At 42.4% G+C, this 15,462-nt stretch overlaps 1 protein-coding gene across 1 annotated transcript in view; it reads right to left on the minus strand.

Moving 5' to 3' along the window:
- Nucleotides 1-15,462, minus strand: part of mdn1 (midasin AAA ATPase 1) — a 96,378-nt gene that overhangs the window by 57,564 nt on the left and 23,352 nt on the right. Inside the window, exons 20-39 of the mRNA XM_080744022.1 lie at nucleotides 15,041-15,154; nucleotides 14,487-14,634; nucleotides 14,275-14,382; nucleotides 13,620-13,771; nucleotides 12,042-12,220; nucleotides 10,789-10,997; nucleotides 10,376-10,522; nucleotides 10,141-10,282; nucleotides 9,029-9,163; nucleotides 7,397-7,535; nucleotides 6,733-6,865; nucleotides 4,802-4,932; nucleotides 4,353-4,491; nucleotides 3,824-3,938; nucleotides 3,425-3,685; nucleotides 2,806-3,003; nucleotides 2,160-2,368; nucleotides 1,543-1,665; nucleotides 1,011-1,208; nucleotides 662-769 (exon numbers count right to left, since the gene is read on the minus strand). Of these exons, the coding sequence (XP_080600148.1) occupies nucleotides 662-769; nucleotides 1,011-1,208; nucleotides 1,543-1,665; nucleotides 2,160-2,368; nucleotides 2,806-3,003; nucleotides 3,425-3,685; nucleotides 3,824-3,938; nucleotides 4,353-4,491; nucleotides 4,802-4,932; nucleotides 6,733-6,865; nucleotides 7,397-7,535; nucleotides 9,029-9,163; nucleotides 10,141-10,282; nucleotides 10,376-10,522; nucleotides 10,789-10,997; nucleotides 12,042-12,220; nucleotides 13,620-13,771; nucleotides 14,275-14,382; nucleotides 14,487-14,634; nucleotides 15,041-15,154 (3,088 nt within the window). The remainder of the gene's footprint in view (nucleotides 1-661; nucleotides 770-1,010; nucleotides 1,209-1,542; nucleotides 1,666-2,159; nucleotides 2,369-2,805; nucleotides 3,004-3,424; nucleotides 3,686-3,823; nucleotides 3,939-4,352; nucleotides 4,492-4,801; nucleotides 4,933-6,732; nucleotides 6,866-7,396; nucleotides 7,536-9,028; nucleotides 9,164-10,140; nucleotides 10,283-10,375; nucleotides 10,523-10,788; nucleotides 10,998-12,041; nucleotides 12,221-13,619; nucleotides 13,772-14,274; nucleotides 14,383-14,486; nucleotides 14,635-15,040; nucleotides 15,155-15,462) is intronic.

Consider the following 15,462-nt stretch of genomic DNA (forward strand, 5'->3'; position numbering starts at 1 on the left):
CTGGGGACACTGGGGAAAGGTGATCACATTAGCTGAAGGTGACTCACATTATATGAATCTTCAACTATGGTTCTGTGAATTTGTAACTTTTTTTTTTACTTTCATTCATCTTCAAGAAATCTTTCCATGACATGAAAGCATAATTATAATGTAGTAGTTATTTAATTAAGTAACTAAATAAATTATTTCTTCTGATCTCTAACCTTAGAGATAACATTTAGGTGGAACATGTCTGTCAACGTTTCACTGACTGCTGCTCTATCTCAGTGGTTTTCAAACTATTTGTGCTCAAGGCACACCAAAGGGCAAGTCTAATCTCAAGGCACACCTGTACTCATAGCGAAAATACAGGTGTGCCTACAACGTTCATGTATTACGACATAGAGACCATGTTGTTTGGAAGAGCTACCCCCATTGGAGATTGTCTTGTGTGCTTCCATTGCAGCAGACAGTGCAAGTGTAATCAATGTGACATTGAATTAATGCCCTAGCAAGTAATGTCTTCACAGTCTCTTCATCCAGCTGTGGGGAACATTGGTCACAGCTGGGCATGCCAGTGGGCACTGTCCTTGGTTGGCACCACAGGATCAGTCCCCAATTCCACATAAACAGTGTCCCCAAGCATGGAGGCACGCTGTGGCATAATTATGTAAAAACCTACCCTGTTGTTGAACTCCACCATTTTGCAGATGATTTCCTTATCGATGTTGGGGAAAATGGAGTCTCCAATGAATTCCATGTCTTTGCTGGTGAGTTGGTCCACATACACCTGGATTTGGATTTCACCAATAGGAAATGAATAAGGTGAATGCAAAAGAAAAACAGAAATAAGTTTGGATATAGCAAATATTTTTGGTTGAGAAATACATATTTCTTAGCTAAAAAAGATAGGCAGAAAGCTACCTAGCTAGACAGAAAGGCTGACTTACAAATACGAAGAAATAAATATATATATACAGAAGCACAATGACATACTAGAAGCTGAACTGCAGTGCATACAGTCTATTTACCTGAGTGAATCTGTTAAGGAAGGACTTAGGAAGTCCCTTGCGCCCTCCTCCCTGTGTGAAGGGGTTCTGGCAGCCAAAGATCTTGGTCTTCTCGTGCTGCACCTGGAAGCTCATGCCCAGCTCTGGAATGTAGATTTCTGCTCGGTGGTCGAAGCAGGCATTCAGGCCCTCCAGCACAGACTGGGAGGCCAGGTTCAGCTATAGGTGCCAGGGAAACAGTTGGTTTATTACCCTCCTGATGTCATGATACCTTATTTTAAATGACCATTCTTTTTAAGGGGATTCTGCTAAAATGAAAAGTATGTTCATTACATATTTACTATAAACCCCCAACTAGGCGAAAGCATATTGTAGACCTCCCTATGTCTTAAGGGCTTAAGGGATAAATGGCATATTTGTGTCAAAACCTCAAACTGTGTTCCCATCAGCTTACCTACTGTTCTTGTAAATTAAAACGCTAAGGGAGGTTGGAACATTGTTCAAATTATTTATCAGACAATAATGGATTAATGGGGGGTCCATTGCAGCATACCTCATCCAGTACAATCCAGTGACCAGCCTTCAGTGCGGCCAGCAGAGGGCCATCACGCCACGCAAACTCTCCTCCCTTCCCTCCTTCCACTGGCAGGTCTGTTCCAAACAGGTCAGTCACATCCTGCATGATAGAGACAATTATGTCATTTGTAGGGGTGCAAACGTTAGATCCAATGGATCCATTTAATCCATTATATAAAAAAATGTAAAAGCAAAAAAATAACAAAACAGAAAAACACAAGAATAGATGATGAATTGAAAAGCATGGACATATGGCAAGAACATTAAGCTATGCTTGTGTGTGTGTGTGTGTGTGTGTGTGTGTGTGTGTGTGTGTGTGTGTGTGTGTGTGTGTGTGTGTGTGTGTGTGTGTGTGTGTGTGTGTGTGTGTGAGTGAGAGAGATAAATACAAATGTAGATCACACTGGGGGAAAAAAAACGTTTTCACTCAGATTGTGTGCAGTGGTGGTGTATTCTTCATACCATGATAGTTTCCCTAAAATTTGACTGCATAATATAATGTAAAAAATGCATCACAATATATCACTTCGCTTACAGTATCGCAACTTATAATTGAATACTACATTATGATGACTAAAAACCAAATGTCATTACAGTTTGTTCGGAGAGGTTGATTCGGACAAGGCGGTTCCCAGAGGACTTGGCCAGGGCTGCCACCAGGCTGGTCTTGCCCACCCCAGGAGAGCCCTCCAGCAGGACGGGCCTCTGCAGCTTCAGTGCACGGAGCAGCCTCTGGGCGTTCACTGCAGTGGTGCCCGCTGCCATTGCGTAGTCCGTCACACGCCGACCGTCACTCACAGGTCCTGGAATCAGCAATTTAAAGATTAATGTGTTTGGTCTGAGAGCCTTTTAAGAGTTCTCAGTCATTTTAGTAACTTATAATCAGGGTTGGGTATATGTATATGTTTTATCCCTGCTTAAGACTGAATATATATATGCATGTTTGGGACATGTAGACTGGCTGATATGTTGATATTTTATATAATATCACATAAATATGAAATTGCATATGTTTATGCTTGATAATATGACACAATTTAATTTAAAATGTATGTTAGCCTTGGCATCAATAATCATTTATTCATTTTCTAAATTAAAAGGAGCTAAACTAGTAGCATATCTACAAGTTCACAACGAGTCACATCATGACACATTGTGAGCTTGATATAAGGTTTTTTTGTTTTTTTTTTACAAATCCAACTCTGCTTATATTCAGAAAGTACAATAGCAGAATCCAAACCTAAAGCTATGTAGAAGGGGTCAATGCCGAAGAAGTCGTCCCCCCACTGGGGCTCTCTGGGCATGCTGGTGTCATAGACCCTCAGAGCGTCCAACATATCCTGGTCCAGTTTGGTCATCTTGCTGAGCTTCTGTTGCAGGAAGCCCAGACAGAGCCTGCGAGCATGCAGGGCATTCTCTGAACTGGACACCGTAGTCCCTTTAATAGACACAAATAGATCACATCATAGCCTATTGTCCCATCACGTCATAGCCTGTTGTCCAAGTTTAATACTGAATGTAAAACATGCTTGCGTTGTGTTGTGTTTCTTTCTTTTTTTTTTGCAACGATTAACGGATATTAACACATATTTACCTATTCTGGGCACGGCATAATAGGCAAACATTCAGCTAAAATAGCAGATCTACCGTACATGCTCACAACGGGTCACAATGTGACCCAACGTGTTGCATCAATTCACAACACATTGTGAGCCTGTCGATTGGCTATTTTCTGTGCAATGATTTGGTATAGAGCCCGAGCCAAGTAATAGAGCGCTGGGAGACGCGGTCAATGCATTTTGCATGGTTGATGGTTTATTTATAAAAATGGCCCCCACCGACCCACAGCACTGGCTCACCTGCGCCGATGCCGTCGATGTAGACGAGACAGGCGGCGTGGATGAAGGCGGTGACCGTGTCCAGCCGGAGGTCCCACTCTGCCTCCTCCTCGTCCTCCATGGTGCCCATGGTCATGAAGCCGTCCTCGTCGCGCTCGCACACGACGTTGAGGAAGTAGACCCAGGACAGAACGTCCCGAACGCTGAGGATGCAGCGGCGGCCAAAGTCCTGCCGCATCAGCCAGTCGATGAAGTCCAGCATCAGCTCGGCGAGGTCTCCACCTGACATTGAGGTGGAGTGATCATAATTGTCATAATCGTTTCCAAGTTGAAAAATAAAATCATACATTTGTGTTTTAAGGAGAACGCTATGGACCATGGCTAAGACACGTTTCCGTTCTGGTTTCTGTCATCACTTACCGTCCAGCGACAGTCCCGAGCGGAGGTTGTGTTGGATGATCTGCACCAGGTCGCTGCGACTGTTGCTCTGGGGACACCAGATCTCTGTGAAACGGTTCCTCAGCGCAGGGGAGAGCTGTGCCAGAACACACAATGGTCATGAACACCCACCATGAATATAAGATCACACGCAGTCAAATTTCTGAAAAGAGCTTATCTACAAGCTCATAAGCATATGGATCTGCCATTTTAGCATTTTTTGTGAAGTATTAAATAGGGCTTAAGTTGTTAATCAGATTAATTAATGTAGTCGAATATAAAAGAACACAAAGGGGGGGAAAAGTGCTTATCAGTCATTCGATAAATAAAAAAAATAAAAAATAGAATATTAGTGAACACAGTCGATAGTTGCAGCCCTAGGTCACAATGGCCCATCTGGTGGCAATTCATAAAATAACGGCGCTTCAAAAGGTCAGAAGAAAATTACTGTCCATCACTTCACCTTTCTTTGCTTCTGAAAAGCACAATAAAAGGGAACATTATTCTTTACCTCCTTTTTACCAAAGTCTCCTCCAGGATTCATGGTGGCTACGAGACGAAAGCCGTTTGCTGCCGTGATCAGCTCCACGTCATCGTTGTCACCACTGCCTTTCTCTGCCAGCACCAGAGACCTCTCTGTCTCCAGAACACTGAGAACACACACCATGGTTACAACACAGGGTCTGGTCTGCTGTCTTTCTCTGTTTAGTTATATATGCATGTCAGCGAATGTGTCGCCTTTACTTCACATCAAACTGTCGCGCACCCAGTAGCTGATCTACAGTGTGGTGCTTTGTGTGAGCTTGTGGATTGGCTATTTTGGGTGTGTGACACGGTTGACAAATTAAACTCAGGCTTTAGGGTTAAAATGTAAAAAATACATTCATAAAACTACCGTCCCAAAATGTCCTTGAAAGCACAGTAATACAAACATGTGTGATTGTGTGTGCATGTACGCACCTGTTTAGTCTCTCCAGCACAGAGTCATCTGCCAGGGATATCTCATCCATTAGGAAGACTCCTCCCTGCTTCATAGCCAGCACCAGGGGACCATCATGCCACTCAAACAGCCTGCCGTCCTCAGCGTCTCTCTGCAATCAAAGAACACATGAACGGGTTCAGTTTGCACAACATGGCAGTGTGAAGTGAGCAGTGCTTTTTATGAGTTCATTTCATTAAGCGTCCTGCGAAGTTTGGCCAATGACAAGCTTTGTGGGACATACTGTACTAACATAAGTACAAACAGACAAAGCCAGATGTAGGAGTGGTTAGCACTGCTCAATATATATATATATATATATATATATATATATATATATATATATATATATATATATATATATTAGGGCTGTCAAATGATTAAAATTTTTAATCAGATTAATCACAGCTCAAAAATTAATTAATCATGATTAATCACGAATCGAACTATGTCCAAAATATGCCATTTCTTTATGTATATTGTTGCGGTAATGGCAAGCTAAAGGCAAAGATAGATTAATCATACAATATGTAGGCCTATATATATGTTTATTATCATTATTGTTATTATTATTACCCTTTATGCATTTTTTTACCTTACCATTTATTGTGTAGCAATAGCAAATATTTATACAATAGGCCCATGGCTACGTCTAAAACACTGGCTTACACATGACTTTTCAGGCTGACCCCCCAAAATAATCATATTTGAACTGGGGACCCCCCTCCCCCCCACACCACACACCCTGACGAGCACTTGGAATTGTAGGAGTTGGCATTACATTAGTTTTGACTGTTTGCTTGTGAAAATAGCAGATCTACATGCTTGTGAGCATGTAGATCCACAAGCATGTAGATCTGCTATTTTCAGAATATCTGCCTCTAATATTTGATAATTTGACTAATGTTTGACCAGAGGTATGGTATAGGCCTAGTAAAAAGCCCTTAATTTGTCAGTTTAGAAATGTGCAGATGCCACACCTATACTGTATGTTGGTCTGTTTATTGTTGAGTGAGAAAACAATGTTAACATTAAGCTTAACATCTGGGGACCCCCCAAAATAAAATTGGGGATCCCCCTAGGGTTCCCAACCCATAGGTTGAGAACCACTGCAATACAACACAGAATTATTTGACATCTAGGTTACAGATAAAACAGCTGACACACGTGCACAAGACAGAGAAAACAAGCGTTTGTAACAGCTGCCATTAATGTTGTGCTGTTGATTGCCTGGGTCAAATGCGCATTTTCAACGAGGCGATCGATCGTTAAGCTAATGTCATGCCTGGCAGTGCCGTGCGTCTTTCATCTGATCCAAGTAAGTTTGGAGCACCCAGGCCAGCAGCCCAGCACCCTAACAACATCGCGGATTTTAGGAACAGAGGTAGAAGTAGGCTAGACTATATATTTTTCAGATGTATTGTATGATGATGATCAGGTATTATTCCAGTGAACGATCTAAATCCTGCTTCACTTTGAAACCGTAGCTCTGAGCTCTCCTCCGTCTCTCGCTGCTGCAGTCAGAGTGACATGCTTGTGTGTAGAAAGCGGAGGGGGGGTGGAGGAGGAGCAGTGGCAGCGCTATAGGCTACAGTAAGACAGTGTTCCACCGCAGACAGTGTTCCACCGCAGGTCGTTCTGCTTTTGGATTAATTGCGTTAAAAATTTTAACGCAATTAATAAAAATAATTAATTACCGCAGTTAACGCGATAATTTTGACACCTTTAATATATATATATATATATATATATATAAAACATAGCTCCTTGGCCTGCTGGCAGTGTGCACAAGACATTTCGATCCGTTTAACAGATTATCCCGGGACACACTCACAGACTCAGGTGTGTAGATTGCGCTGCCTCCTACTGGGCCACGCCGTGAATAGCACAATACATGTGTGGGGTTGGGTACCTGGTTGGTGTGTCTGACAGGACGTAGGCCTCCCAGGAAGTCAGAGGTCTCCATGTGAAGGTGACAGTTCAGGGAGAAGAACTTCTGTCCAGCCAGTGCAGCAAACAGCTGGCAGATGGTGGTCTTGCCACATCTGTCGAGAGCACAAAGAGAGGCTGATAAAACTACAGTGAACCTGCGCATGTTAACTCATTGAATGCCAGGCCCGAGTTTCCCCGAGTTATTTCAGTACCCCCAGACCGAGTTTCCCCGAGTTGGAAGCCATTTTCTTTTTTTTTCAAATTTTCTTTTTTCAAAATAATTTCCAAAAATGCCTAAAATGTATTAGGCATGATCGCAATCGCGAAATTGCATGTTTAGCCCCATAACAAACACATCTTTCAAAATGGCAGCCATGTTTGTTTGTTTTGTTTGACTTTGAAGGCTTCTATCTCATGAATGCCTGAACGGATTTCCGTGCACTAAAAATGTATCCGTGCACTAGAAATTTAGGAACGTGGCATCCTAGTACTTGGCGGCCATCTTGAAAAGGCAATGAATGAGTTAATAGTAACAGCAATTTCAACAAGAACCCGGGAGTAGCTTATTTTCCAGCAAACTAAACTAGCCCCTTGGTACATTTCTGAGAAGCGCTGCTGTAGGACGTGTTTTTTCTGGATCTTACCCTGTGTCTCCTACCAGCAGGACAGACTCTCCAAAGCGAAGCGCCCGTCCCACCATGACCGCCAGTCTCCTCATGCCATCGGTCCACACCACGTGGCGGAACTCCTCAGGAACGCCAGCGATGCTGTCGATGAAGGGACCTGCACACACCAAACCGCTGTTACGTTTTGACAGCATCATTTTGATTTCATCATAGTCTTAGTCTTCTGAATAAAATGTAATGTAGTTTTAGTCATGTTTTAGCCATCTGAAATGTTTTAGTTTTAGTCGACTAAATATCATAAAATGACTTGTCTTTTAGTTCTACTGATTCTGTTGACAAAAATGTATTTTGGCAGGACTTGATGGCGTCATAATGCCTGACTTGGATGCAAGCTGAAAATACTTGTAGATCGGCTATTTTCAGTGCGCAACAAAACATAAAATTACTTTTATCCAATAGTCTCTCCCTAACATTTTAACCTATTTTCTTTTTTTTGTACATTTGTTGCCAAAATTGTCAGTATGTTTAGTCTTAGTTTTAGTCATCATCACAGCTTAGTTTTTATTCAGTTTTCCCTGAAATTCTTTTTTAAAGATTTTCATTTCTTTCTGAAAAGAATTTGGAAAAAAGTTAAAAGAAAAAAAAAGAGAAGAAAAAATAAATCCAAATCTAAATTATAAAAACATATTTACTGGTGACCCATAATGGACATGGGTCAGGAGGTCCTGACCCACGCTGCTACAGCATGCGATGAGTTTGACCTGCTAGTGAAGCGTGTAAGAGGGGTCAATGGGTCAGTGTGTGGTCATGGAGCCAAGTGTGGACACAGCTGTGCTCTGGCCCTTTCTGGTTATACAACCATATGATCAATTTCAGGCACCTAAGCTGATAATGACAGCGTATAGTGGGTTCGAATCTCGATCCAGATGACCTCTACTGCGTGTCATTCCCCATCTCTCTCTCTCTTCATTTCCTGTTAATCTACTGTATCTATCAATAAAACCAGATAAAAAAACTTTTTCTAAAATGTTCCCCACACACATTTCTATGTGTGGTCACTGCTGTTGTATCCAACTGCCCTATCCTCCCACCCAACACTCCCTGCTGACAGGTGACCATAGGAACGCGTGCAGTGGCAATTATCCCCCAACATGGGCCAATTGAGTTTGTATATAGACAATCGACAAAGCCGGATGCACCATGGTGGATTCGTCCCTGTGGTGGTGGGCACTGGGCAGGTAATTTACCCAAGCAATCTCTTCAAGATGATCGCATTTAGACCTGGAACCACTTTAACCATTATTTTATGCTTTAACTATTGAAAAATAGCAGATATACAAGCTCATAGCGCAGCACTGAGTGCCGCAGTTTTTTTTGGCAAATCTTTGAATATATCTTTTTAAAAGTAACTCAAATATTTTCTTCCGGGGGGGTCCCTGGAACAAAATATTTTGAGATGTAGTCCTTGACATGAAAAAGTTTTTTCACGATTTTTCCAAAATAGCAGATCTACAAGTTCGCAGCGTGGCACCTTGAGCTTGTATATGTGCTATTTTGTAATAGTTTAAGCATAAAATAATGGTTAAAGTGACACAGATCTTAATGGGGTATTTTATTAATGGATAGAATACTGAGCATGGTTGTACTCACTGAACTGGCTGGTAACCTGCGCCTGGGAGAAGAGGTTCTCTGGGTTGACCGTCCTCTTGAAGTGCTTCTCCAGGATGGACTGAATGGTGTTCACCTCCTCTGGCTTCCTCACACGCCCAGCCAGCAGCATGTAGCCTGGTGGACAAACACATCAACAACATTGGCTAAAAGGAAAAGAGGGGTAAAGCCCAAAACCTACTCCATACAAGTAGGGCTGTCACAAATCACGATGATGACATTTTACCTGACGATTAATTGTCACTCAAATAATTGCGATTATTTAATTGTGTGTTACATTACATTTCGGTTCCGCTTAGGCTTTGAAGTTGCACATGGCAGATATGACACATAACCTAAATATACAAAGAAATTACAGAAATATTTGATAACTTTATGCTAAAAAAAAGAACATTAAGCTCACAAAGTGTCATGTTGTGAGCTTGTATATCTGCTATTTCCACTATTTTGGAACATGTTTGAAAATATATGAACATTTTTCAACATGACAAAATAATTGTGATTACGTCAAATAATTGTGATCAGACAATTATGTAATAATTGTTAATTGTGACAGGCCTACATACAAGTACATAAAAGTAAAAGGCAACAGCAGACCTGTGCCAGCGGGGCCTGGTAAACACACTGAAAATGCGCTCTTGTGCACTGGAGGAGGTAATAACGCACATGGAGAAACCAGCCAACTACAAAATGTTCATTTTTCAGGGAATGAAAAAACATTCAGCTCAAGTGGAGTTAGGAGGTTTTGGCTGAAGTGCTTTTTACAAATTTTCATTGGTTCAATATTCTTTTTAACCAACCAACACACTGACATAAAGGGTGTTCAATAGCACTGATTTATGAAAATGGAGTTTGAGCTGGTTTCTGCTAGAGAGAGAGAGAGAGAGAGAGAGAGAGACAGAGAGAGAGAGAGAGGAGTCAAGTTTTTTGTTTACCGTTCTGTTTTTTTTTACCGTTCTTGATAAAGAATATATATTAACTCGCGACCCCAACGGCACCTTTCCCGCGACCACACTTTAGGTTGAGACCCATAGTTTGAGAACCCCTGTACTAGATGGTTTCAGAACAAAACAGATAACACAAACAGGCCTCACCATCGTCAACTAAATGCTGCAGCCAATCCCGAGAGGCGTCCGTCTGCTCCTCCAGCCTATAGCGGTCGGCCCAGCGGAAAAGATCTCGAAGGGTGATGAAGCCATGTTTGCCAGCAAACACTGACGATCCCCTACGTAAGGACTGGGAGAAAACACAAGGATTACATGGATGGATCTGGATGATGCAATCACTGATAAAAATAGGAGATAACATGCGGTTGATCCAGTCACCCACCTGGAGGTCCAACATGACCTTGACCAGCTTGGTACAGTAAGAAGGGGGCAGACTACACCTCTGGTGCAGGATGGTCTCCAGCTCTGCACTGGGCAGCTCGTCAAAGTGCAGCTCCACGAAGCGATTCCTGAAAGCCCTGGAGAGCACCTGGAGCACGGATGGAAAGACAGTCCATCAGTTTATAGTGGAGCGAGTGAGACGGAGAACGTGGTCAAGAAAGATACACAGACTCGAGGCACACTTGTAGAATAAATAAAAGGTGCCATAATGCGTAGGTGTGTAGGAGAGATGGATGAGACAGGGAAGCGTAAAGAAGAATGATGAGGGGATAGCGTGCAGAACAAAACAAGGTGGCCCCTAGACTAGACTAGTGTTATCTTACAACCTCCTCTCGTGCCGAGTGAGCTCTGTACCTTCCTGCCTCCGTAGAGGCCTGGGGGATTCTGGGTGGCGAACAGCATGAACCTGGGATGAGCTTTGATCACTTCCTGCGTCTCGGCCACAAACAGCTCCCTGTTGTCGTCCAGCAGTCTGTTGAGAGCCTCCAGCACGTCGGTGGGAGCCAGGTTCAGCTCGTCCAGGATGATCCAATAGCCTTTCCTCATGGCATCAATCAATACACCTATGGGTGGGGGGGGTATTAGATATATAATATATATATTTATTAGGGCTGGGATGCGATTAAAGATTTTAATCGAATTAATTACAGGCTCTGTGATTAATTAATCGCAATTAATCGCATTTTAATCGTACATCAATATTTGACCTGAGAAGCATTTTTTTTTCAAGTAAAACACATTTTGTTGTACGAGTGAATCAACAAGTTAGTTTTTTTAATCTAAATTTTGCATCCACTGGGCCAAGCAAAGCGCTCTGATCGGCTACTTCTCCCTTTGCGTTTGTTGTCTCTTCTTGGTTGGTGCATCGCTATGATCGGTATGCCCGAAACTGAAGGTTCTGTGATGCAAAAACTAAGTGCGATTAAAATGCGTTAATTTTTTTAATCGCGTTAATTTTCTGTAATTAATTAATCGCAATTAATCAGTTAAAGTCCCAGCCTTAATATTTATCCTAAATATGAGGGCCCTCGTTCACCCGACCAGCCCACCCAGTCTGAGTGACCAAGTGTCCCTGAGCAAGACACTTCACCTTTATCCCATTTAGACCTGGAAACCCTAAGCTGTTATCCTGCATAAAAATAAGGAAAACTCTGTCATCAAAACCCATCTGTTCTGCCTGGCTCTCCTCAGTGGCTGAAGCAATTGATCTGAATTTGCACAGATTGACCAATAGGATTATTCACAAAATAACAAAATAATTTTACATTTTCCAAAAATGTCGGCTCTTTATTAGACAGCTTGTGCATGCATGTGTGAGTTTGTTCGCTGTGTGTCCGCGACGTGGCGGCGGTTCACACGCGCGCGTGCGTGTGTTGGAACTGTTGCAACTAGGCAGACATCGGACACAGGCCTTGCCCATATATAACTAAAAGTCCGCAAATACTTTGACTGCGCACATCCCCGGGTATGGACGATTACCTTCCGGGTATGGGCTACTACCTTCCGGGTATGGACTAGTACCTTTCAATCTGGGAAAGCATCGGTGTCATTTTAGCTTTTAGATATAGCTACATGCATTTCTTTAAAAAAATAATGATCACTCATACCCTCTTGGAACATCAGCTTGCCCTTGTCGTCTGACGAGTAGCAGCCGATGTACTCCTGGATGTCCGTGTGCTCGTGGTTGTTGATCCTCACACACTGGTTCCCTGTAGCAGCAGCTAGCCACCGGATCAGGCTGGTCTTCCCCACTGACGTCTCTCCCTGCAGAAGCACCGGATGGCTCCTGAGAACATACAAAACACCAACAAAGAGGGAGATTTAATGTTTTTGAACATGTCAATAGAAGTGATCGGATCAACTATCACGCATCTGCTTATTTGCAGTGCACAAGCATAAAGTAGAATGTTTATAGGTTATTTTGCAGCGTTTCATTCTGAAAGAAATGAAACACTGCACAATGATCAAACTGTCGATCAATATTTTGCAGAGTGTATACTCTGTAACACTGCAGAATGGTAAAAATGTCTATAAATCAAAAAAAGTATTTCAAAAGTCCCACTTCAAAAGGCTACATACTATGTGAGATCGAGATGTAATCTATAAATTATGATTAATCCTTCAATATTTCAAGCAACATTTATTCAAAAAAAGCATTTTAAAAAGCAGCTGTCATTTGGAAATCAGACTTATGGATGAAATGTATGATTTTGAGAAGCTGTGTTGCTTTCTGATGAGGGTGCACGTGCGTGCATGCGTGTAGCCGTGTACATGTATGTGCACGTGTAATGAGTGGACAGATGTAAAGTTATGAAAGAACAGACAATTATTGAGTTGATTTGGTATGGACCAGTGACCCGTGTAACAAGGGCATTGTCTACGACGTTACCATGACAACCACTGGCGTACATAAACCATAAATAATATGACAGCACAGCACATAGCAACACGAGTCCATTAGCACAAGAGGCAGAGTGTGCAGACTGTTATGAACTATAGCAAAAAGGCACCTTCAAATATTAAAAACCCTTAATTGCTATGGCTAATGTGTATCAAGAATGTACATAATGAAAAACACACCTACGCATTAAAACACTTTTTATTTATTCTACAAGTGTGCATAGTTGTTTTCTCTTGCGTACATCAACTTAATCACCCTATACCAAAGACAACCTTCTTTGGACTGTACTCCTCTACCAAATATATGCACTCCAGTTATGAATGATTGTGTACCCTTCAAAGTTTCCATATAACCCGTTTTGGACAAAAATGTCATTACAAGAGTAACAACACAATGTAAATACAAATACAATACATTATGTTGATGCCCTCTTATTTATTCAATATTTATTTATGGAGTACACAGCATTACTATTGTGTACGTTCAATCCAAGGTAATACAGTTGAATGCATATGTAAGGACAATGAAAATAATGTTGATGATCGCTCTTCCCCACCACCCAAACACCACAGGCCTTTATCCCCCTCATTAAAATGCAATCCAATACGGTCACATTTTCCTAATCGAAATTCGGATGCGCCCTCCCTCAATAGACCCCAAAATAGCTCAGCCAAAATAGCTGTCTAGGCATTTACAGTAGATCTGCCTAGACAGCCCATAGATCTATGTGGATTGATTTGGGGGAAGTCAGCGGGGGTTGGTGTCATGCAAAGTTTTTCCATACCCGGCAGACACGACTCTGACGAGGTCTCGAAGGTTGAGTTTGACAGAGGGGGTGAGGATGTAGCTGGGGTCCAGCGCTGGCTCCATCTCTCCCTGGGACACCCAGTAGCCCTCCATCTGCACACAGAGCCGACCTGGGGGGGCTGGGATGGGCTGGGAGGGGGCCAAATGGAACATTAACCGCCTGACATTGCAATAGGGTATCGTGTCGTTATAGTAATAGGATGTTGACTGATGAACAAGCAAAGCTACACAAGGGTCGACCCCCAATAACCTTTTTTGCTAAATTACATTTGCCTACTCTCTCTCTGCTGCCGCACTGCCTTATACCTTATGCCTAAACGTATTCTGCATTTTTTTTACCATTTTGAAAAACAATTCTGCAATTTTAACATAATATGTTAAATATTATTTAAAATAGCCGATCTCCATCGACATGTTGTGAGCTTGTAGATCGGTCATTTGAAGGATTCTAAAATGTTTTTCAAAATTGTAAAAAATGTTTTTAAAAGTTTAGGCATAAGGGGTGAGGCGCCAAGATAGGGCCCCATGTATTCCCCATGGGCCCCGTGTATTCTGACAATAGATACAACAGGTATTGCCCTAGAAATGATAATTCCATAATGTGAACCATGTCCAACCACCAGGGGACACACCTGCTTGAGACACTTGACATTTCCTCCCAGGATATGCTGGCTGATCAACTTCTGGACCAGAGGGTGGGAACTTCTGTCCAGCTGTGTCAGAAAACTCAGACAGAAGCCCTGAAAAACACCAGGGAAATAAGGGAGAATATGTACCATCATTCTTAATATAAAAATAATAATGGCTTAGAGGATAATGGAGCATTGCAGGACAGATATCTCACCTCATAGAGAGAGCGCTGCACACTGATACAAGGGTTGACTGCGACATACTTGAGGGCCCTGCAGAGCGTGCGTAGGCTGTAGTGTGGTCTGTGGCCCGTACCGTCCACCAGGTGGCTGCTGGCCTCCTTTCGTACCGACAAGTAAAAACTGCACACAAGGTGATCATCATTATGGCTACTGTGACCAGGTACACAATGGAGACACCATGAACTAAACTTAAGGAATTTAAATGGTTTAAAAAGTAAATATAAAGGATTTGGCCATTCGAACAGGTAACAAAATCAAAGCGGACAATGAGGTTACTATGGAAGACCATTTCCACCATTGAATACAATTAAAAGTAAAATGTTTTTTCCATTACAAGAGTAACTTAATATCAGAATTCTGTGGGTTATAGTGATCTGCAACACGGAATTAAGAGTTATAAAGCCGTACTTAGTTGAAATAGCGAGACGGGTGTGCCCAAGGCACCAATGGTCAAGTCGAAATCAGGGGAGGTGGGGTGTCAGAGTGGCAATTTATTCATACTGTAACATAACTTTGTTGACCTAACCTTATGATTCCATTGACGACACTCCGGTGTGGGTTCAAGCCCTTGAGGTAGTCTGAAACTAGAATGCGCAGGTCCCCGTCATTCTCCAGCTCCTCCACGTACAGCTCCGTAAACCTGGGAGGGACACAGGTTCAGACATACTGTACAACATGGTGGCGCAGCAGGCCGATGTGTTTACAAAGACAAACACACTAGCAGTGACGTCATTACGTGCGTGTCCCGCGTCTCTGACGCATTCACGTTGCCTAGAGACGCATTCACGTCATTGCCCTGGGGTCCCACGGACGCATCGCCTCCATTGGAGTCCACGTTAAAATAATTTACCACGTCGCGAAAAAAAAAATATTTTAAAAAGTCCACAGACGCCACCATTGTTCATGGGTGAAGGCATGCTACTTAACCCTACTTTAACACAAATGAAA

Source organism: Nannobrachium achirus, assembly GCF_963921795.1.
Source record: "Nannobrachium achirus genome assembly, chromosome: 16".
Lineage (NCBI taxonomy): Eukaryota > Metazoa > Chordata > Actinopteri > Myctophiformes > Myctophidae > Nannobrachium > Nannobrachium achirus.